A 22,087-nucleotide genomic window follows, 5' to 3' on the forward strand; every position below is an offset into this window, starting at 1 on the left:
GGGAAGACTGAGGCAAAGATGTTGTTGAGGCCCTCAGGCTTCTCCATGCCTGTCATTACCAGTTTACCCTTCTCATCCATCAGAGGGGGTACACTCTCCTTGGCCTTTCTTTTCGGAGCTATGTATCTCTAGAATCTCTTCCTGTTATTCTTTGCATCCCTTGCTAAGCTCAGGTCTATCCGCGCATTGCTTTCCTTATCCCATCTCTACACACCCAAAAATGAAGCATTTGTGAGGGCCTGGAAAAAGAACTCAAGATCCATGGAAGCTATTCTGGAAACAAAACTAGTAGGTAGGATGCGCAATTTTGTAGAGAGGCAGAGCTGATGGGCATACTGGGCAGGATGCTCCTTTAGGCCCTTTTCTCTCCTGACTACAATGCCACTTCTCTCTGAAGAACAGAATAGCCCATAGAGGTGAGACATATACTGCCTGTGTCATGGATGTCATCAGAAAGCTGATCCCAATAAGATATGGGGAGGTCAGGAGCAACCTGGACACGAGAGATGTGAGATTTTTCGGTGGCAAGAGGACCATTGCCAGCAGAAATTAATGATTTTGTAGAGGTAAGAGGAATCATGTAATGTAGATTATGCAGCAACACTGACTTGTACAGTCATGTATGGCCCTTACACTATTTTAATCCTTAAATCTAAATGCTGTTCCAACACTCTGACAGGAATCCATTTCCCTAAAGCTTGAACACAAAGTATCCCTTGAAGCAAAGCTCAGCCTATAGCCCCTTTCCCTTACCTTTACTCTCTTGCTCACCCTAATCACTTCTCTTAACATTAGTATTAAAATGCTCTATTTAAACCTCGGCATATAGGCAGATGTAAAAATGAACTAAACCACAGAGCCTGCCCATACCCTAAACATAGAAGAACACCAAACCTTCCCATTAAAAACTTGTTTACTCTGTTGCCTTCAGGGTGCAGTGGCGACCTGGTTCAGGAACAGCACGGCAACCAACCCCAGGCCACTCAGTCCATTGGCCGCTCAGTCCACTGGAGCAGTTTTCTCCTGAGGGATGGACCCCGTGGTACGGACCCATATCTGGAGCAGTTCTGGAAGAGCTGCTGCCTGTGGGAAGCCCACGCCGGATCAGTTCATCAAGGACTGTATCCCGTGGGTGGGACCCCACAGCACAGGGGACGAGAGTGACCGAGAAGGAGCGGCAGAGAAGAAGTGCTGTAGACTGACCATAACCCCCATTCCCCCGTTCTCCTGCGTCGCTCGGGGGGAGGAGGTGGAAGAGGGTGGATGGGGGGGAAGGTGCTTTTGATTTCTTTCCTTTGTTTCTCACTTCTCTAGCTTGTTAGTAATGAGCAATAAATCTTACTATCTGTCTTCTTATTCTGAGTCTGTTTTGCCCGTTACAATAATTATTGCATGATTTTCTTGTCCTTATCTCAATCCTTGAGCCCTTTTCACATATTTTCTCGCCCTTCCTTTTGAGGAGAGGGGGAGTGAGAGAGCGGTTGTGGTGGAGCTCGGCTGCCCACCTGAGTAAAACCACCACAAGGACCTACACAGGAGATCCTGAGGCAGGCTGGCCAGGTTCAGGGGGACCCCTACTTGGGAACGGGCTGGGTATCGGTCAGTGTGTGGTGAGCAATTGCACTGTGCATCGCTTGATTTATTAAACTACATTATCATCATCATCAGTGGCAGCAGCAACATCTCTTCCTTTCCTTTGCTATCAAACCATCCTTATCTCAACACATGAGCATTTCGGGGGTGAGGATGAGCTATGTGGTGCTGAGTTGTCTGCCAGGATAACGCACAACATGCTTGACAACCACAGTCCAAATCACAAATCACACTTTCAAAAATCAGTCTCTGACATCTACAGAGAGAAGCCTTCCTCTGAGGCCAAGCCTGTCTCTGCAGGGGCAGTGCCCGTGTGCAGGGCTGCAGAGGAAATGAGTCCCATCCCAGCAGCACGGCCAGGGAGCACCAGCGCTTGGGGCATGCAGAGCTGCTCTCTTGCCACTGCCACCCTCTCCTGCTGAGCCCTGCTGGTGGGCTCAGGCCCGGCTGCTCCTGGAGCTTGGTGCTAGTGCTGCTGTGGGGCTGTGCTGGGACTGCAGGCAGGGACAGGCAGTGGGCACGGCAGTGGCACAGCTGGCCTCCACTGCAGCACTTCCCTCCTAAGGGGGGATCTCCTCCGAGGTGGAATGTGCAGAGCTCAAGTGCTCGGTCTGGTGTGAGCAGGCAGAGGAGAGCTCTGCAGCCACAGGGCAGCGGGCACCACAGCCCCCTCGCTCTGCAGAGCAGCACCGCCAGCTGGGGTTCGGGCTGGGGCTGGGGCTGGGGCTGAGAGGGCGCTTCCCCTGAGTGTCTGCTAGGCCAGCTTCAGGCTCATGGCTTCTAGATACAAATGTGATCCCCACTGTGCACTAGGAGCTGAGAGACTGCCAACAGGCACGGGGCTGGAACATTACCTGCAAGGTCCCTCCTGCCTTAGCTCCTCACAGGACTGGCATGGAACTGGCTCCTGAGTGTCAGAGAGGCTGGGAGCCCAGCAGGTGTGCCATGAGCTTGGAGGATCACAACCAGATCACTTCTATCTGGGCAGGTCCTGGCCCAAAAAGGGGGTGTTTTGTAGGTGTGCTATTATAAGCTCAGTGGTGCCTCAGAAACACTAAGTCTAGCAGGAAGCGAATGGCTGTTAAATGGCCTGTGAGGTGACTGCTTTCTGAAGTAGCTGACAGGTCACCCTTGACTCCTGGCTGGGATCTGTGCCTTTAGGCTCACATCTGCCAGTGTCCATGGTAGGGCAGCAGAAGGCACTTGCTGTGCATGTAGTTTCTGAGATCGGCTCTTTCTAAGTACCTGGTAGGCCCCATAGTGGAAGAGGTCTTGGATAGGGGTTGTCATGTCAGAGGTGTCAGCTTTTGCCTGAAGTCATCCTTTAGGACTGCTTTCAGTTTTCTACACAGAGGAGGCCACTGCCTCCAAGACGCTTGGGGCAAACTGCATGAGGGTTTGGAAAAAGATAGCCTGGGTGCAAAGAAGCCTTTCCGTATCCAGAAGTTGGAGGCAGAAAACAAAATTTTGGGGTGGTACGAGAGCTGCAGAACACATTGTGCAGGGTTCACCTACAGCCTTTGTGTTCTTTTCCATCCTGACTTAGGTGCCATGTCAGTCTCAAGAAAGGAGTAGCCAATGGATATGAGGCACGTACTCTGAGATCATGAAAGCCATCAGAAAGCTGCCTCTACGAAGATGACTAATATGGGGAAGTCAGGAGAAGCCTGGCCAGGAGAGATGTGAGATTTGGGGGAGGGAAAAGGAGCTTAGCCAGCAGAAATTAATGATTTCTGTGATGTTAGAGCGTTCAGGCAATGTTGATTCTACGATAAAACTGGCTTAAAACAGTCATTCCCCTATTTTAGCCCGTGACATTAATTCCCAAAATAAATGCTACTCCATACCCTGACAGAAATACACTATTCTTATGCCTGACCTCAAAGTATCCCTTGAAGCCAAAAACCTAGCCCATAGCCCCTTTCCGTTAACTTTACTCTCTTGCTCACCCTGATCTAATCAGCCTATGGGCCACAAGAAGGGTGGGAAAGCTCTGATGAGCTCAGCTCTGCCTCAGGATCTCCTGCCCCAGCAGGAGGAATGTGACTGTGGCAGTGACTGTGAGGCCACTTCTGTCTCTGCACTTGATAGGGCAGCAGCAGGAACGTGTCACGCAAAGGGACTGTGAGGTCACGTGTGTCTGGAAGTGGCAGGTCAGCCTTGACTTCTCCCTGGGATCTGCACTTTTGGGCTGACATCTGGCAGTGGCCCTGCTAGGCCAGCAGAAGGCACCTGCTTGGCATGCTGACTGTTGGCATTGCTTCCTTGCAGCACTGTACAGGGGTGCGGAGGTGTCATAATGAAGTAGCATCACTGTACCCACCACATCCCACAGACCCCAAGACTAGCCCTGAGCCAGACAGGGGGGTGCAGGGTCTCCTCTCACAGTTCTAGGGGTCAGGCCTTGGCTCTTCTGTTTCACCAAAACCAACCAAGATTTTTCTCAGCACAGTTCTTTGCCTGTCTGTAACCATGGCCTCCAATTTTCTGCCCTAACAAGGCCCTGGGGAGGCTTTGTTAGTAACAGCCCTCAGTGGGGCCCATTAATACTCCAAGTCACTTCAGCTTTTCCTTCTGACTTTAGCTTCATCAATCTCCTCTCAGCACCTGAGCTGAGTACAGGGGGACAATCATCTCCCTAGCCCTGCTGGTCACACTGCTTCTTATGCAAGCCAGTATGCTATTGGCCTTCTTGGCCACCTGGGCACACTGCTGGCTCATATTCAGCCGACTATCAACCATCACTCCCAGGTCTTTCTCTATCAGGCAGCTCTCCAACCACTCCTCTCCCAGCCTGTAGCTCTGTTTGGGGTTGTTGCGCCCCAGGTGAGGAACCCTGCACAAAGAACCCCAGAAAACTGAAGAGCAGGGAACAACCTCTTGGCTGTATTCCTGTCAGCAGCTCTGGGGAGGCGTCCAGGCTTCTGGGTTTGCCCTGAGCAAGACCCTCCTGTTATTGTGGTGCTAGGAGGGAGGCAGCTGTGACCCAAGGCTGCACAGTGCCTGCTGCTGCCTGCAGCCACAGGGATGCCACTACAAAGACAACAGGACTGTCACCAAGGCCTGTGAGATCTGACGGCTTATCCGAATAAAAGAGCACAGGAGAACACACTGAAAGTCAAAAGAGAACAGCAGTGACAAGGCCACGTCCTGCTGCTGGCCATGGCCATGGCTCCAGGGAAGCAGCAGCCCCCACCCAAACTCCATGTAGCAGCTGGGCTCTTGGCCCAGAGCCCCTCCTGTGTGCTGGGGCTGCTCCCCCAGCTCCAGAGGGGATGGGAAAAGATTGCAGCAGATAATAATGTAGTTCTGGTGGTGGTTTTTTTTTTTTTGTTGTTGTTGTTTTGTTTTTCATTTTATTTATTATGTTTCTCTACATAACCTACTTCTTTCACTAATTATATGAATGGGTCACTGTAGATGAAAAAATAGAAATAAGAAAATCAGGTAGCAGGTTAAGGATAACATAATTTAAATCAAAAGAAAAAATTTGTAGAAAATACTTATAGAGAAATATAGTAACAAAAATTTTCCTCACAGTTCCTGAAATAATCAGGGAACTCACAAACATTATTGATTGCAAAGAAGCATGCATCCAAAGAGTTTCCTTACTGCATCCTTGAACTCCTGGTTCCTCATGCTGTAGATGATGGGGTTCACTGATGAAGGAACAACTGAGTAGAGAACTGACACAATAAGATCCATGGATGTGGAAGACATGGAGGGGGGCTTCAGGTAGGCAAACATGCCAGTGCTGATAAAGAGGGAGACCACAGCCAGGTGAGGGAGGCACGTGGAAAAGGCTTTGTGCCAGCCCTGCTCAGAAGGCATCCTCAGCACGGTCATGAAGATTTGCACATAGGATAAAATGATGAAAACAAAGAAAAGAAAGGCTAAAGAAACACTAAGCATAAGTGCCCCAACTTCCCTGAGGTAGGCATCTGAGCAGGAGAGCTTGAGGATGTGGGGGATTTCACAGAAGAACTGGTCCACAGCATTGCCTTGGCAGAGGGGCAGGGAAAATGTGTTGGCCGTGTGCAGGACAGCATTGAGAAAGCCACTGCCCCAGGCAGCTGCTGCCATCTGGGCACAAGCTCTGCTGCCCAGGAGGCTCCCGTAGTGCAGGGGCTTGCAGATGGCAACATAGCGGTCGTAGGCCATGACAGTGAGAAGAAAAAACTCTGAACCAATAAGGAAGACTAAAAAGAAGACCTGAGCAGCACATCCTTGATAGGAGATGGTCTTTGTGTCCCAGAGGGCATTGGCCATGGCTTTGGGCAGAGTGGTGGAGATGCAGCCCAGGTCGAGGAGGGCGAGGTTGAGGAGGAAGAAGTACATGGGGGTGTGGAGGTGGTGGTGGCAGGCTACGGCGCTGAGGATGAGGCCGTTGCCCAGGAGGGCAGCCAGGTAAATGCCCAGGAAGAGCGCGAAGTGCAGGAGCTGCAGCTCGCGTGTGTCTGCGAATGCCAGCAGGAGGAACTCACTCACAGAGCTGACATTGGGCATTTCCTGCCCTTCATCAAGGACACCGCACAGAAGGAAAAATAAAGACTGTTAGGGGAAATTTCCCCGAACAATACTCAATTCTTTTCTCATTAGAGCCTTCATATTATCTTTCTTTCAAGATCACCTTTGTGTGTCTCCCTGGTTGTAGCACTGCTTTGTGATTGCTGAGTGTCCTGTACACAGCACACAGCCACACAGCTCCACTGCAGTGGTAAATGTCGTTGATATGGGCAAAAATCTCAGCCAGAGGTCACATCCAGGAGGGCTGCTCTGTCCATCTCCTGCTGCCCAGCTGTTGGCTGCTTGCAGCACTCAGCTGGGGGATGGATGCCCACAGAGGTTGTGCTGAAAAACCACGTCTCCTTGTCTGCAGTTCCTAAAGAACAGCTCAGAAAAGCCGGGGTGCAGTCTGAAAGCAGAGAAAAAAGAAGGGATATTCTCAGGTTCGTCACTAAACTGTTTATGTCTCAGTTCAATGCAATAGGAAGCTCAGTCACCAGTGCAAATCCAACTACCCCATTAACACAGAGCCTGCCCCACAATCAGAGCAGTAAGAGGCAGGCAGAGAGTGCAGAAAGTGCCTTCTCTTTGAAGGCACCTCCTGCCCTTCCCTTCCCCTGCCCAAGCCCCTGGGCACCCTGGGCAGGCTGAGTGCAGGGACCCTGCTCTGCACCACAGCCGTGGGAAACACTTCTGTGATGGTTTTACCGTGCTGGGCAGCTAAACCCCACAACCTCTCTCTCACTCCCCCTCCTTTAGATGAGGAGGGGGAGAAGTAAAGCAAAGAACAACTCACGGGTTGGGATAAGGATAATTTAATTAAAGGGAAATAATAATAATAATTAAATAAAGACTACCAACAACTAAACAATTTAACTAAGGGGAAATAAAAACGGAAAGGGGAAAAGGGAGGGGAAAAGGAAAAATAAAAAGAAGGGAGGAAAACAAACAAACAAAATGAATGAAGGCTATATGGAAGTGCAGAGGAAAGAAATTACTCTCTACTTCCCACAAATGAGCGATGATTCACCGTGTCCTTGAAGCAAGGCCTCAACACACGCAGCCGGTGTTCAAGAGGAGGACTGACGTTTTCCCAACGAGAGACCACCCTCCCCCTCTTCTTCCTGTTTCCACCTTTTATTGCTGAGTGTGACATCACATGGTATGGAATATCCCTTTGGTTGGTTTAGGTCAGCTGCCCTAGTGATGTTTCTCTCCTCACCTTTTGCCCACCCCCTAGGAGGGTTAGAGAAAGGCCCAATGCTGTGCCACTGCTGCTCAGCAGTAGACACAACATTGGTGTGATAACACTGCTGTTCCAGCTACAAGTACAGAGTACGGCACTGTATGGGCTGCTGCCGGGAAAGTTAACATTCCAGCCAGACCCAGTACACCTTCCTGCACCCCCAGCTTCAGGACCAAAAGCTGCATTGCCCTCCAGCCAGAGACTTACCGTGTTCAGGGCTGTGAAGTGCTCTCCCCCAGTGAGCTCTGTGCATCCTGCCACTTCTGCCTGCAATTAAGCACTCTGTCTCTGCAGGCAGTGCCCCCAGCCCTGCTGCGCTGTGCAGAGGAGCTGCTCCTGGGCACAGCTGGCTCTCTGCTTCATAGGACTTTTTAAAAAGTGTTTTCTCTGTCCCATGAGCTCAGCCCAGCTCAGCAGCACAGCACCAGCCCAAGGCACTGCAATCACCCCTCTGGGGGCTTGGCTGATGAGCCCACGAACCTCAGGCACTCAGAGACAATTGAAGACATCTCTCCAGAAGTGCAAGTCAGAGGCAAGTTTCCTGCAGTGTCCCCCTGAGGGCCAGCACTCACACAGCCTCCCTTGGAGCTCGTTAGAGCAGAACCCTGGAGGCAGTGAGGACAAGGAGACAAAGGCAGTGTGAAGGGGACACTGATGTGTAGGAAAAGTGGATGTGTGTCACCAAGCACAAGGGCCAGGCCTTGACTCCCAACTCAAGGAAGGGAGATCCTTGCCCTTCACGCCTTGCTCAGGACTCTTTGTGGGGCAGTAGGAGATGGGGATGTGCATGGCCAAGTGCAGGAGAATGGTATGACCCCTGCCTGCTTCATGGATGCAGGTGAGGAGGCAATGAGGCCCTGGTGCTTTAACGATAAGCTGTCTCTTCATAGGCCTCAGTAGCAGAGACAACAGCCATACCTGTGGACACAAAGACCTGGGTCCTGTTGGGACTTTCAGCCAATCCACAGCCCTCTATCCTGTGTAAACCTGTCTCTTAAAAGGACTCCCATACCTGCACATCATTCACTGCTGGCTGCAGACATTGTCTATGTGGTGTCACAGCAGATCTGAGCTGTGTCTGGGAACTCAGATCTTCTTGGTGGCCATGCTCCTCGTAAGGCAGCTCTGTAGGAAGCTGGCCTGGTTCCTGGTGAGCAGGCACCGCAGCGCATATGACATCCCTCGTGGTTCCCAGGCCCTCCTCCTCCTGGGCACTGCTCACTCAGCAGTGTCCCAGGCTGCCCTGATGTGTGGGGTTTCTCTCCCTCTGGTACAGGACTGGGCTCTTCTCCATGTGAAAGTCAAGAGTTTTCTTAAGTCAAAATCTGGCAATTTCTCAAGGTTCACACACAGAGAGTGGTGCTCAATGGCTCTATGTCCAAATGGAGGTTGGTGACAAGTGTTGTACTTCAGGGGTCTGTCCTCGGACCCGTACGATTTAATATGTTTATTAGTGACATAGACAGTGGGGTCGAGTACACCCTCAGCAAGAGTGCAGATGACACCGAGCTGAGAGGTGTAGTTGATGCAACAGAGGAAGGGATTCCTGTGCTAAGGGCCCTGGGCAACCTGATCTCATAGGGGACATCCATGATTATGGCCAGGGGGTTAGCAATAGGTGATCTTTAAAGTCTCTTCCAACAGGAGCCATTTTCTCATTCTGTGGTCTCACAAACTCTACCTCAAGCATGACTCCCATCCCATCAGCCTTCCTGTGGTCTCTCACCTGACCAGAACAGAAGATGCCTCACCATCATCTTCAATGCCATGTGCATGCTTCTGGCCTTTACGGTCCCTATCTGTGCCACATTCCTCCTGAAGGTCTGTCAGCTCCAGAGACAGAAGTGGCCTCCCAGCCTCCTTCACATCTACATGCCTCCTGCTGTCGTGGTTCCGCTCGAGTGGGCAGCCGAGCTCCACCACAGCCGCTCTCTCACTCCCCCTCCTCAAAGAGGAATGGGGAGAAAATATGTGAAAGGGGCTCAAGGATTGAGATAAGGACGAGAAAATCACGCAATAATTAGTGTAACGGGCAAACCAGACTCAGCATAAGAAGACAGATAGTAAGATTTATTGCTCATTACTAACAAGCTAGAGAAGTGAGAAACAAAGGAAAGAAACCAAAAGCGCCTCCCCCCCCATCCACCCTCTTCCACCTCCTCCCCCCGAGCGGCGCAGGGGAACGGGGGAATGGGGGTTATGGTCAGTCTACAGCACTTCTTCTCTGCCGCTCCTTCTCGGTCACTCTCGTCCCCTGTGCTGTGGGGTCCCACCCACGGGATGCAGTCCTTGACGAACTGATCCGGCGTGGGCTTCCCACAGGCAGCAGCTCTTCCAGAACTGCTCCAGATATGGGTCCGTACCACGGGGTCCATCCCTCAGGAGAAAACTGCTCCAACCTGGCTCCCCTACGGGCAGCAGCTCCTGCCAGATCACCTGCTCCTGCGTGGTCTCCTCTCCACGGGCTACAGGTCCGGCCCGGAATCTGCTCCGGCAGGGGTCTTCCACAGGCGGCAGCCTCCGTCGGTGCAGGGCCACCTGCTCCACCGTGGTCTCCTCCACGGGCTGCAGCGTGAAACCCTGCTCCACCGTGGTACTCCATGGGCTGCAGGGGGACATCCTGCTTCACCATGGTCCTCACCACAGGCCGCAGGGGACTTCTGCTCCGGCGCCTGGAGCACCTCTCCCCCTCCTTCTACACTGACCTTGGCACCTGCAAGGCTGTTTCTCACTCCCTTGACTCTCCCGGCTGCTGTGTGGCGCAGCGTTTTTTTCCCTGTCTTAAATATGCTCTCACAGAGGCGCAAAACAACGTCGCTTATTGGCTCAGATCTGGAAAACAACGGGGCCCTTCCCAAACATGGGGCGGCTTCTAGATCTTTCTCACAGAAACCACCCCTATGGCCCCCTGCTACCAAACCTTGCCACGTAAACCCACTACATTCCACCCCTCGCCTCTGTGAAAAGCATATTTAAGATTACTCACAATATACTCTTACTTTACAATTATCACAACAACCTTCACAAACTTCACTTAAATCAAAAAGAAAACAAAATTCACCACACCAAAATAAACATAACATCATCACAGCACCGACAAGGTGGACATTTTACACACACACCACCCCTCGTCCCTTCACCACACTAACATCTCACAGTTACTGCTTTCTTAAATTCTTCACAACTTGTACATTCTTAACAATCATCCTGCACATATTTTGCCCGTTACTTCTACCAACTATCATCCTTATCTCAAATTCCTCGAGCCCCACGTTGGGCGCCAAAAAGGACTGTCGTGGTTCCGCTCGAGTGGGCAGCCGAGCTCCACCACAGCCGCTCTCTCACTCCCCCTCCTCAAAGAGGAATGGGGAGAAAATATGTGAAAGGGGCTCAAGGATTGAGATAAGGACGAGAAAATCACGCAATAATTAGTGTAACGGGCAAACCAGACTCAGCATAAGAAGACAGATAGTAAGATTTATTGCTCATTACTAACAAGCTAGAGAAGTGAGAAACAAAGGAAAGAAACCAAAAGCGCCTCCCCCCCCATCCACCCTCTTCCACCTCCTCCCCCCGAGCGGCGCAGGGGAACGGGGGAATGGGGGTTATGGTCAGTCTACAGCACTTCTTCTCTGCCGCTCCTTCTCGGTCACTCTCGTCCCCTGTGCTGTGGGGTCCCACCCACGGGATGCAGTCCTTGACGAACTGATCCGGCGTGGGCTTCCCACAGGCAGCAGCTCTTCCAGAACTGCTCCAGATATGGGTCCGTACCACGGGGTCCATCCCTCAGGAGAAAACTGCTCCAACCTGGCTCCCCTACGGGCAGCAGCTCCTGCCAGATCACCTGCTCCTGCGTGGTCTCCTCTCCACGGGCTACAGGTCCGGCCCGGAATCTGCTCCGGCAGGGGTCTTCCACAGGCGGCAGCCTCCGTCGGTGCAGGGCCACCTGCTCCACCGTGGTCTCCTCCACGGGCTGCAGCGTGAAACCCTGCTCCACCGTGGTACTCCATGGGCTGCAGGGGGACATCCTGCTTCACCATGGTCCTCACCACAGGCCGCAGGGGACTTCTGCTCCGGCGCCTGGAGCACCTCTCCCCCTCCTTCTACACTGACCTTGGCACCTGCAAGGCTGTTTCTCACTCCCTTGACTCTCCCGGCTGCTGTGTGGCGCAGCGTTTTTTTCCCTGTCTTAAATATGCTCTCACAGAGGCGCAAAACAACGTCGCTTATTGGCTCAGATCTGGAAAACAACGGGGCCCTTCCCAAACATGGGGCGGCTTCTAGATCTTTCTCACAGAAACCACCCCTATGGCCCCCTGCTACCAAACCTTGCCACGTAAACCCACTACACCTGCATGCCCAACAGATCCTGAGGCACACCTGATCCCATCCCAGCATTCCCAGCCAGCTCCTCCTTGTGGCCTCTGATCTGATCACATACCTGTCATCTCATATGCCTCTTCCAATGCCATATGACTGCTTCAGGACCTCACAGTCCCTGCCCTACGCCAAGCATAAAAACCACACAAGGTAGGGGTAGGAGTGGGCTTGAAGCTGAGATGTGCTGTGTGCATGGTGGAGGGCTTTGGGAGTTAGGTGTTCAGGTTAATGTTTAGGAATTAGTGGTCACATTCCAGGGTTAAAGGAATGGCAAGGGCTTCAAGGAATTGTTTGGTGTTGTGCCTAAGGATCCTGCTCAGGGTTTAGAATAAGGGCAAGCTTTGAGGACGTCAGTTTAGGTCTGGTTTGGCTCCTAAGGCGAAAGCTGGCACTTTTCTCTTTGGTTAGGCTTAATCATCCTTCTGCTTGCCCCTCTACTAGAAGATGGGTTTGACATCTGCCTTTTCCAAGTCCCGAAGAAAGTCTTTGATCCATCTGTCCTTTCCAAGGTATTTGAAATAGGTCTTATGACAATGTCAGCACCTCCCCTAGCACCTCTCTCACCCTTCCCACATCACCGCTAAGGAACCTGAGGATTGACCAGGGGATGATGAATGTTCGGAAAGAACTTGCTTAAGATCTGTGAGGTGGGCATCTGCATGATTAGGAAGAGGAAGATTGGATACAAATGCAAATTTTGAAAGCAAAACCAAGAGTATCACCGTGGCACTGCAGGACAGCTCCAGCAATGGGGCAAAACCACACAAGGGTTGCTTGACACTGGGACCACAGAACTGTAGCTGGGAGGAGGAGAAAGAATTAGTGTACATAGAGAAATTCCCCTGGTTCAGGTACAGCTGCCTTCTGGAGTCAGACCTTCCACTTCCCGAGCCTTGCAGAGAACAGGGGTGGCATACAGCCCAGGGCTGACTGTAGGACATGGCCCCTGCAGAAAGCACTGCGGTCATGCAAGAGGTGCAGCTGAGAGTGCTGCCACCTCTGTGAGCAAACAGGGTGCTGTCCCCAGCCAGGAAGCTGGCTAGCATCTGGCACAGGGTGCTGGAGCTGTACAAGGCCTGCAAGGAGGAGAAATCTCCCTCAGGAAGAAGGCCACGGGCATCTGCAGGTGTTTGGTGTCAGGCATCAGCATAGTGATGAGGGTGTTCCACATCCCAGTCACCGTGCTGGTCATGTAAGAGGGGAAGAAGAGATTTCTGTATGGGTAGAGGATCTTCCAGATGGACAGCTAGGGAAACTCAATGAATGGTGTCTTAGTGTCTCATTCCCTTCATGGAAACCCTTTACAGCATTCTGGTCCCCCCTCTTTTGTTAGAACACGTTCAGAGGGGTGAAATGATCCCTGGCAGTCATGGCTGAGGTGTCCTGCCATGCCGTGGGAACACAATAGGAGTTAAGGGAGAGAATCATTTGTACTCATGTTTGACAATCAAACTATAATAGCATAAAATCAGTCTCTCCCAAATTCATCAAGGAGCAGTCAGTGATGTCTTCAGTCTGCCTCAATCAGCACACCCCAGCAGAGACCCTGCTGCCTTCGGGAGCTGTCAGCCCTGAGGCCTTGGGGACACCTTGAGGGAGCCCAAGGGCACAGAGCAAGCGATGCCATGGTCGGGTGCTGTGCTGCTGAGCTGGGCCGGGCTCCTGGGCCCAAGGGGAGCTCCTGGCAAGCGCTGCAGAGAGACAGCTGTGCCCAGGAGCAGCTCCTCTGCACAGCGCAGCAGGGCTGGGGGCTCTGACCGCAGCTGGCACACAGAGAGGACAGAAGGAGAGAGGGCTTGGAGGCACTGAGGAGCGCAACAACAGAGGGCAGCGTGTGGCAGGACACATCTGCAGACTCTTGGCACCGTGAGGCTCTGGCATCAGGGCAGTGCAGGTGGGGTTGCCAGAGGGGTCTTCTACAGCTGGCACATCCGATGACTGATAGCATCTGTCAGGGTTGGTCTCTCTGTTTATGCAGTGCTTTAGATAATGGCATTATGAGGGGCAATTCAGGAGGAACATCAAGGCTTGACTTATGTGAAGGGGAAGACTTTTTCTGCAGTCTGTGCTTGCAGACTGCTGCAGTGAACAGGAGGCAGGTTTCATTTTCAGGATTGTACAGGAGACTGAGACTCCTGGAGCATTGCATTGAGAAATCAGTAACTCGGTGATCAAATTTGTAAAGTACCTTCCCAAACATCATCTCATGGACTGCACCAGCATCATCATGATGTGGTCCTCTCAGGTTTTATCCTAGCTTATCTTTAGGAGCTACAAAAGCTCTGATACCCCCTTTCTTTGGGAGGTGTCTGCAGGCTAAAGCAGAGCAAACAGCATTTGCAATGATAAGGAGCTGCCTCCTCTGCAGGCAGAGCTGCAGCACAGGAGGGTCTGCTGAGTGTCCGTCTGTCCCTCCCTGGCCTTGCCTCCCCTGGCAGCAGCATGCTGGCATTCCTCCTGGCTTCTCCAGCTGGCCGTGCTGCTGCTGGTCTTGTTCCCAGGCTGGCTGGGGATGGGGGTTTCACATGGCCATGAAGTGAGCCTTCGGTGTGTTTGGGGGAAGGGGAGTACAGGGACAGGGTGAGAGTTCTGGAGATCTGCACTTTGTGCCTGGATTCCTCTGCCCTCAGCAGTGTTGTGGTTTCTTAGGTACTGGAACAGGCACCACAGGGAAGTAGTCACAACACTGAGGCTGCCAGAATTTAAGAAATATTTGGGCAACCCCCTCAGATATATAGACCAAATTGGGGGTTTTCATGTACAGATTCAGGGGTGGGATTTGAATATCCTTGTGGGCCCCTTCCAAGCTGGGATATTCTATGACTCCATGTCTCTATAAACCTATGAGTCCATTAGTTCTGTAGCTCAGGAAATGCCAGCACAGGCCAAATGAGCTTAACCGTGGCTGTCGTCTCTAAATGAAACTCAGCACCAAAGGAACCATCCTCTTTTGTCTGAGGATCGACAGGTTTTCACTTGAAATGCCGTAGAAAACAGAGCAGGGTGGGCAGATAGGTACAAAATGCAAAAATAAATTCCCACAGCTCTGTTCTGCAGTTGGGTAAACTGGGAGCAACAATATTGAAAAGCTCTTTATAATCAGATGATTGAATCTGAGATTACCCCATCTTCCTCTTTACCTCTGGTTGTGGGGCAGAACTGACTCCTTTCTTACTCAGATCAGGGTCACCTGCTCCCAGGGACACCCTAAGGCAGCATGAAGTAGACCACATGAAAGGGCCCTGCTAAAAGCCTGACTGAAAGAGTTTTCAGGGCAGTTATGCGAGAAATGGAAGAAGTTTATCTCAGGTATGTCTTCTTATTTATTAAAGATTTTTTCTTCCTTGAGCAGTAACCCATGGCCAGAACCACCAAATGCCCAACAGCAGCTCTGTTAGCGAGTTCCTCCTGCTGGCATTCGCAGACACGCGCGAGCTGCAGCTCCTGCACTTCGCGCTCTTCCTGGGCATCTACCTGGCTGCCCTCCTGGGCAACGGCCTCATCCTCAGCGCCGTAGCCTGCCACCACCACCTCCACACCCCCATGTACTTCTTCCTCCTCAACCTCGCCCTCCTCGACCTGGGCTGCATCGCCACCACTCTGCCCAAAGCCATGGCCAATGCCCTCTGGGACACAAAGACCATCTCCCATCAAGGATGTACTACACAGGTCTTTCTCTTTGTCTTGTTGATGTCATCGGAGTATTTCCTTCTCACCATCATGGCCTACGACCGCTACGTTGCCATCTGCAAGCCCCTGCACTACGGGAGCCTCCTGGGCATCAGAGCTTATGCCCAGATGGCAGCAGCTGCCTGGGGCAGTGGCTTTCTCAATGCTGTCCTGCACACGGCCAACACATTTTCCCTTCCCCTCTGCCAAGGCAATGCTGTGGACCAGTTCTTCTGTGAAATCCCCCAGATCCTCAAGCTCTCCTGTTCAGATTCTTATCTCAGGGAAACTGGCATCCTTGTGTTTAGTGTTTCTTTATCATTTGGTTGTTTTGTTTTCATTGTGCTGTCCTATGTTCAGATCTTCAGGGCAGTGCTGAGGATACCCTATTCTCAGGGCCGGCACAAAGCCTTTTCCACGTGCCTCCCTCACCTGGCCGTGGTCTTCCTCTTTCTTAGCACTTCCATGTTTGACTACTTGAAGCCCGCTTCTATATCTTCCCCATCTATGGACTTGGTGGTGTCACTTTTGTACTCAGTGGTACCTCCAGCAGTGAACCCCATCATTTACAGCATGAGAAACCAGCAGCTCAAAGTTGCAGTGAGGAAATTGTTTCTATATGTGCTTCTTAAGCATCAGTGTTGCTAACATTATTGTGATTTTTATCATACCATTTTTATACTTAGTATTATTATCATATTGTAATAATAATAATAATCCTCTAAACGCTACCATTCGATTTGAGAAATTGACATGAGAGTTTTTCATATCATTTTTTCTTTTTTATTATTTTCATAACTTCTGATATTGCTTTAATTTATTAAGTAATTTTTTTACTTTGACTACATCTTCCATTCAACCTATTGAACTAGGCTTCCTCTGTAGGTATAGACAATAAAGAAGACAGCATAAATTCAATGGTCTCAGTATCCCTCTCTTCCCATCTACTCTGGAGCTGGGGGAGCAGCCCCAGCACTCAGGAGGGGCTCAGGGCCAAGAGCCCAGCAACCACATGCAGGAGCAGACCCTCACTGCCCGCTGGGCTCTGCCTCTCTGCTGCCTTTGGGTCGGGGCTGCTGCTTCCCTGGAGCCATGGCCATGGTCAGCAGCAGAACGTGGCCTTTCCCCTGCTGCTCTCTTTTGGCTTCCACATTGTGCTTCTTTTTTTCTGGGTAAGCCGGGATATATCATTTACCTTGGTGACAGTCCTGTTGTCTCTGCAGTGACATCCCTGTGGCTGCAGGCAGCAGCAGGCACTGTGCAGCCCTGGGTCACAGCTGCCTCCCTGCTAGCACCACAGTAACAAATGGGGTTTTAGTTGGGGCTTCCTGGAATGAAGAACATAGACTTAAATTCCAAGGACAGTCTGTGAGGGACCAAAGGCTTGACCAAGAGCTTTATGGCAGCACCTGACAGCAACAGGTCTTGGACTCATCTGCATGGCACTGCCCCCCTGCAGTGGGGCTCATGGCCACTGCCAGCCTGGAGAGGAATCTGGAGCTGCCAGGAGATGTCAGGGGATCTGCAGGGAGAACATGCAACGCTGAGTTGGTAGGGATTAGAACCTCATTAAATTAATGGCCATCCAAAGAAGAGTTTGGTAAAGAAAAAGGGGAATCTGAGGAGTCCATGGGGTAAGGACAGCTCTGCCATGCCAGGAGTTGTGGTGATGTGCCAGCAGCAGAGACCTCTAAGAGTGTAGAGTAATTGAGGATAACCTTCTTGAGGCCTCATGGACCAGGTCTGGTGCAGCAGTCGCCTGCCCTTTGTGCCCTCAGAGACACCCCATGGCCCTGCCCAACACTGCCCTGTGCTGCTGAGCCATCAGGGCAGATGGAAAGGGGCTCAGCAGCAGAGATCCCCATGGATGTAGGTCTGCTGCCCAGCCTGAGCAACACAGGCAGGGGAGGAGACCCCCAGGGATCCCAGGGCACCACAGCCCCTGGCTCAGCACAGCAGCACCGCCAGCCTGGGGCCCTGAGGGAGCACAGGGAGGGAAGCAGCAATGGCTGACCTGGCCAGCACAGACACACTGCCCTGGGCAAGGCTCTCTTGGAGCAGGGATGGCCCTGGGGAAGAGCAGGGCAGCATTGCTGGGCCTGCACTGATGGGGAAAGGGCAAAGGGAAAGCTCTTTGTGCAGGCCCCTGCTCGGGACAGGCTGCTCTGTGGCTGGGCCAGGCCTCTTGTGCTGGCCTGGGGAGCGGGGCTGGCCCTGTGGGGCACAGGCACTGTGTGCTGGGGATCTCCCAGGCAAGAGAGCAGGGCTCCTGCAGCTTCATGGACCTCCATCTCCTGGCACAATGGACACCTCCTTGCTCAACGCATCCAGCAGATAAACACCTATCAGCCACCTGCTTTCTCTTCTTCTAGAGGAACTGGGGACAGAACAGCAAAACGAAGTAAAACTCATAAATTGTGAGCCACAGAAGGTCCTGATGCTGTGCAAGAAGTGCTCAAAAACAGCAACCACAACTGTGGGTGACCATCACTGATCACAAAACCAAAACACAGTACCACAAGGGGCTCCTTTGCAGAGAGTAACTCTGTCCCACCAATAGCCAGTACAGTACCCTTTATGGACAAGAAGACTCCCTCCGAGCTCTCAAAAGAGCCAGGAAGGTGAGAATAAACACCAGGACAATTGAGGAAGCCCAAAGTCCCTTCTGAAGGGTCACTGAGTGCCACCTGAGAGGCAGTGCTGGGCAGTGGGGAGGGCCAGGAGAAAGACTTGTGAGAAGGCTGGGAGAAACAGAGACACTCAGGGCTTTAGCACTTGTCTGTGGGTGGACTAGGAAGACGAGGTCACTCCTGAGACTGGGGCAGGGCTGAAGGGCCCTGCGTGAAGCTGGACTGATGGAGGCACACCTTGCATGTGTGCCTCAGCCTGGGAGCAGGGGCCTGTCCACAGCGTGGGATGGCTGGGCTGTGCTCAGCCATGCCCCAGGAGATGACCTTGCTCTCTTCCTCCCCACCAATCCCCACACGAGGCAGGTCCTCAGGAAACACCCCTGAGCCTGGAGATGAACCAACCTGCTGAGGTGAGGTGCCACTACTGCAGGGGAAGAGGGGAGGGTTGGAGAGACACATGGGGCCTTCAGGCAAGAGTGGTGTGGCCTGGGGAACTGAGTGCCTGGGAAAAGTTACCCTGGAGCCGTAGGAGCCATTCTGGAAAGAAAACTTGTAGGCAGGAATCGCACTTTTGTGGCACTGCAGAGCTGCTGGGCACATTGTGCAGGATGCTCTTATGGACATTTGTGTCCTTGTCCATCGTGTCTTAAGGGACGCTTTTCTCAGGAATAGAGTAGGCAACAGAGCACTGACAGATAGTCTAAGATCATGCAAGGCATCATAAACATGCCCCTAAAAAGGTAACTGATATGGGGAAATCAGGAGAAGCCTGGCCAGGAGAAATGTGAGACTGAGAGGACGGAATAGGGGTTTGGCCAGACGAAATTAAAGATTTTGCAGTGGTAAGAGGGTTCAGGTTATGCTGATGCTGCTGTAACTGTGACTTTAAATAGTCATACAAGGCTATTCCCCAGCTTCAACCTGTAAACTTATTTTCTAAACATAAATGCTACTAAAAGCACCCTGACAGGAATCCACTACTCTAATGACTGACCTCAACGTATCTCTAGAAGACACAACTCAGCCCATAGCCGCTTCCCCTAGCTCTTACTCTCTTAATCACTCTGATCTCTGTCCTTAATACTAGCATTTAATGCTAGTCTATTAACCTAGTATTAATAGACCTAGTATTACAAGTCTATTTAATACTAGAAAACTGCTTAAGAGACCTAAACAAAACCCTAACTCCAAATAAATGTGAGGGGCCATGGATCTGGTCAGCTTGTGGGCCACAAGGAGGAGATGGGTGGGAATGCTCTGAGGAGCTCAGCTCTGCATCATGATCTCCTGCCCCAGCAGAAGGAATGTGACTGTGGCAGGGACTGTGAGGTCACTTCTGTCTCTGCACTTGATAGGGCAGCAGCAGGAACGTGTCACAGAAAGGGACTGGGAGGTCACTTGTGTCTGGAGGTGGCAGGTCAGCCTTGGCTTCTCCCTGGGAGCTACACTTTTGGGCTGACATCTGGCAGTGGCCCTGCTAGGCCAGCAGAAGGCACCTGCTTGGCATGCTGACTGGGGGATTTCCCTCTGCCTCCAGAGCCAGGAGGACCCAGGCAGAAAGAAGGCCCCCATATGGGTTGTCCTTTCCCTTCTGCTTGAGTCCATGATTGGACAGCAGGAGTCACAAGGCTTGGCTGTGTCTAGCCAAGAAGCTGCAAGGCCAGCAGCAGGCCCCTGGCTTGGAAGTTGCTGGTGAGGTGACTTGTGTCTGCTTCGCTGAGAGGCTGCAAGGAGCCTGCTGGGTTGGGATGCCTACTTCAGGAGGGGTTTCCACTCTGAGGGAGCTTCCTTTGGTAATACGGAAGAGCAGGAGAGAAAAACTTGCCAGGAAGTGTGCCCTGGAGGTTGGCGCTGGCCTTGATGAGGAAGAAATGTCTCTCAAACTGTCGTGCTGTACTGCCACAGGACACCCTCTGATCAGACCATGTCTTTATCTTTCAAGGAACAGCTGGTGAGGGCTGACGAGACATGAGTGAAAGCAAGGGATGAGAGCAAAGTGGTGAGCAGAGATGTTTGTCTGCAGACTTCAAGGAAATAGGACAAATTGTGGGACAGCATAGGAAAAGCTACAGAGGAGAAGGCAGAGGGTGCTGGCAAGAATGGAAGGTCCCAACAGCCCTGAAGGTTTCGTCGCCTTGGCTAGAGCTTATGAGGAGAGATGTTATACTCGTTGCAGTGGGGCCTCATTGATTCCTTTCATCCCTGTGCAGCACCTCGGAGGTGTCATACCAGTGTTCTTCTCATGGCATCACACTGCCCACCACATCCCACAGACCCCAGGAAGTGCCTTGAGCCAGACATGAGGATGCAGGATGTCCCCTCCCAGTGGCTGGGGCCAACCCTTGGCCCTTCTGCATGACCAAAACCAACCAAGACTTTTCTCAGCACAGTGCTTTGCCTGTCTGTAACCATGGCCTCCAATTATCTGCCCTAACAAGGCCCTGGGGAGGCTTTGTTAGTAACAGCCCTCACTGGGGCCCATTAATACTCCAAGTCACTTCAACTTTTCCTCCTGACTTTACTTTCTCTAGCAGTTGCATCATTCACCTCTCAGTACCTGAGCTTCATAGACTGAACACCAAAATCCACCATGGAACTCATTAAGATGCAGAAACTCCTAACATCTCTTTGATAGTTTTCTTCAAGCCTTTACGCCTTGTGCAGCTAATTGCACAGCTTGCAAGATGTAATTAAGGAAGAAGATTTCAAAGAGCAACCACTAAAAATATTTTCTTGTTTCAAAGGCTGAATTTTGCTGCATTTCAGTTTTGAACCTCATTCTCCTATTGATCCAGGGTGACTTCTTTGGAGACCTTCATTGGGAGGAAGAGCAGTGTGTGCTGGTCTGACACCTCCACTGCCAGCAGTGGTCTTTGTCCCTGTAACTGCAGCCCAGCCCAGCACATGAAACCCTTTCTAAGAAAAAACAAGGGTGTGTTCAAAAAATAATAAACTAAACATAAACTAAACATAAACTAAACATAAACTAAACTAAACTAAACTAAACTAAACTAAACAGGCAACTTTACCTTAGTGCTGACAAGTCCATCACTAAGCCACGCTCCCAAGCTCTACATCTACACCTTGGCTCTCCAGTCGATGACCCAGCTCATGGATGGCAATCAGGGAGTCCCGGTTAGCACGATGCTGCCTCAGGTTCTCCACCATGGTAGCCATTGACACCTGCTGTTCTTCAGCCCTCAGCAAACCCCCCAACAGAAGGATTCTGTGGAAGGCCAAGCAAGGTAGACAACTGATTCATGTCCTTTGTCTCCAAGGCAGCTATGCCAAAGTCCCACCAGTGGTGCCCTCTTGGAACTCTGAATTCCTTCTCCTGAAGCAGTCTATACCGAGGATGCACATAGCCTCTGGGCCAGTCCCAATGGGGTGCTTTGGCCATTCATTCCCTCTTAGACTCACTTCAGCCTCCAGTACAGTTAACTGTTGGGATCCCCCTGTCACTCCAGAAATACAGGTGGGTTCCGCCTCTTTCTGGCTTGATGGCATTAGGGTACTCTGCACACCGGTGTGCAGTAGAGCCTGATGCATTTGTGGGTCTGATGTACCAGGCCATAAAATATACCCAGTCCAGTAAACCTGATTGTTCCTTTCTTCCCTGCCTCCACGTGGCTATAAGCAGGATTCCTCTAGTCCTGCTCATAGTATTCATTACGGTGTCTGGTAGATGAACCACTGGAAACACGTCCCACCACAGCACAGTCATCCCACAGTACAGGGGCAAAGCAACGACAGCCCAGGGACGCATTTGTCTGCAAGAGTTGTGGCAAAAGTCAGGCTGAAATACTCAAGAGCAGGACACTTCAAATGGCTGAGCCAGAACCCATCTGCGTATCCCCGTTTGGGAATCATCTCCTTCTGTCAGGGATATGAAAGCAAAAAATGTGAAATGACCGGTCAGATCAATGCACACAGAAAGGTAAATTCACAGGTATTGTGCTGGAGTGTCAGAAGGCAAAAAGCATTGCGTTTTGCCTCAGACTAATCAAGGAGACCTAATGCAGTTCATCTCTGAGATAAAGCAAACACTCTAAGAATTGTGAAG

At 51.5% G+C, this 22,087-nt stretch overlaps 2 protein-coding genes across 2 annotated transcripts in view; one reads left to right on the forward strand and one right to left on the reverse strand.

The window, feature by feature from the left end:
• The window catches only part of LOC137846905 (uncharacterized), a 426,139-nt gene that overhangs the window by 93,282 nt on the left and 310,770 nt on the right, over window positions 1–22,087 (reverse strand). The gene's annotated exons all lie outside the window — the stretch shown is intronic.
• On the forward strand, window positions 15,101–16,042 carry LOC137847404 (olfactory receptor 14C36-like). Its single transcript, XM_068665680.1, has one exon. The coding sequence runs from the start codon at window positions 15,101–15,103 to the stop codon at window positions 16,040–16,042; it is 942 nt and encodes a 313-aa protein (XP_068521781.1).

This window comes from Anas acuta, chromosome W (genome assembly GCF_963932015.1).
Source record: "Anas acuta chromosome W, bAnaAcu1.1, whole genome shotgun sequence".
Lineage (NCBI taxonomy): Eukaryota > Metazoa > Chordata > Aves > Anseriformes > Anatidae > Anas > Anas acuta.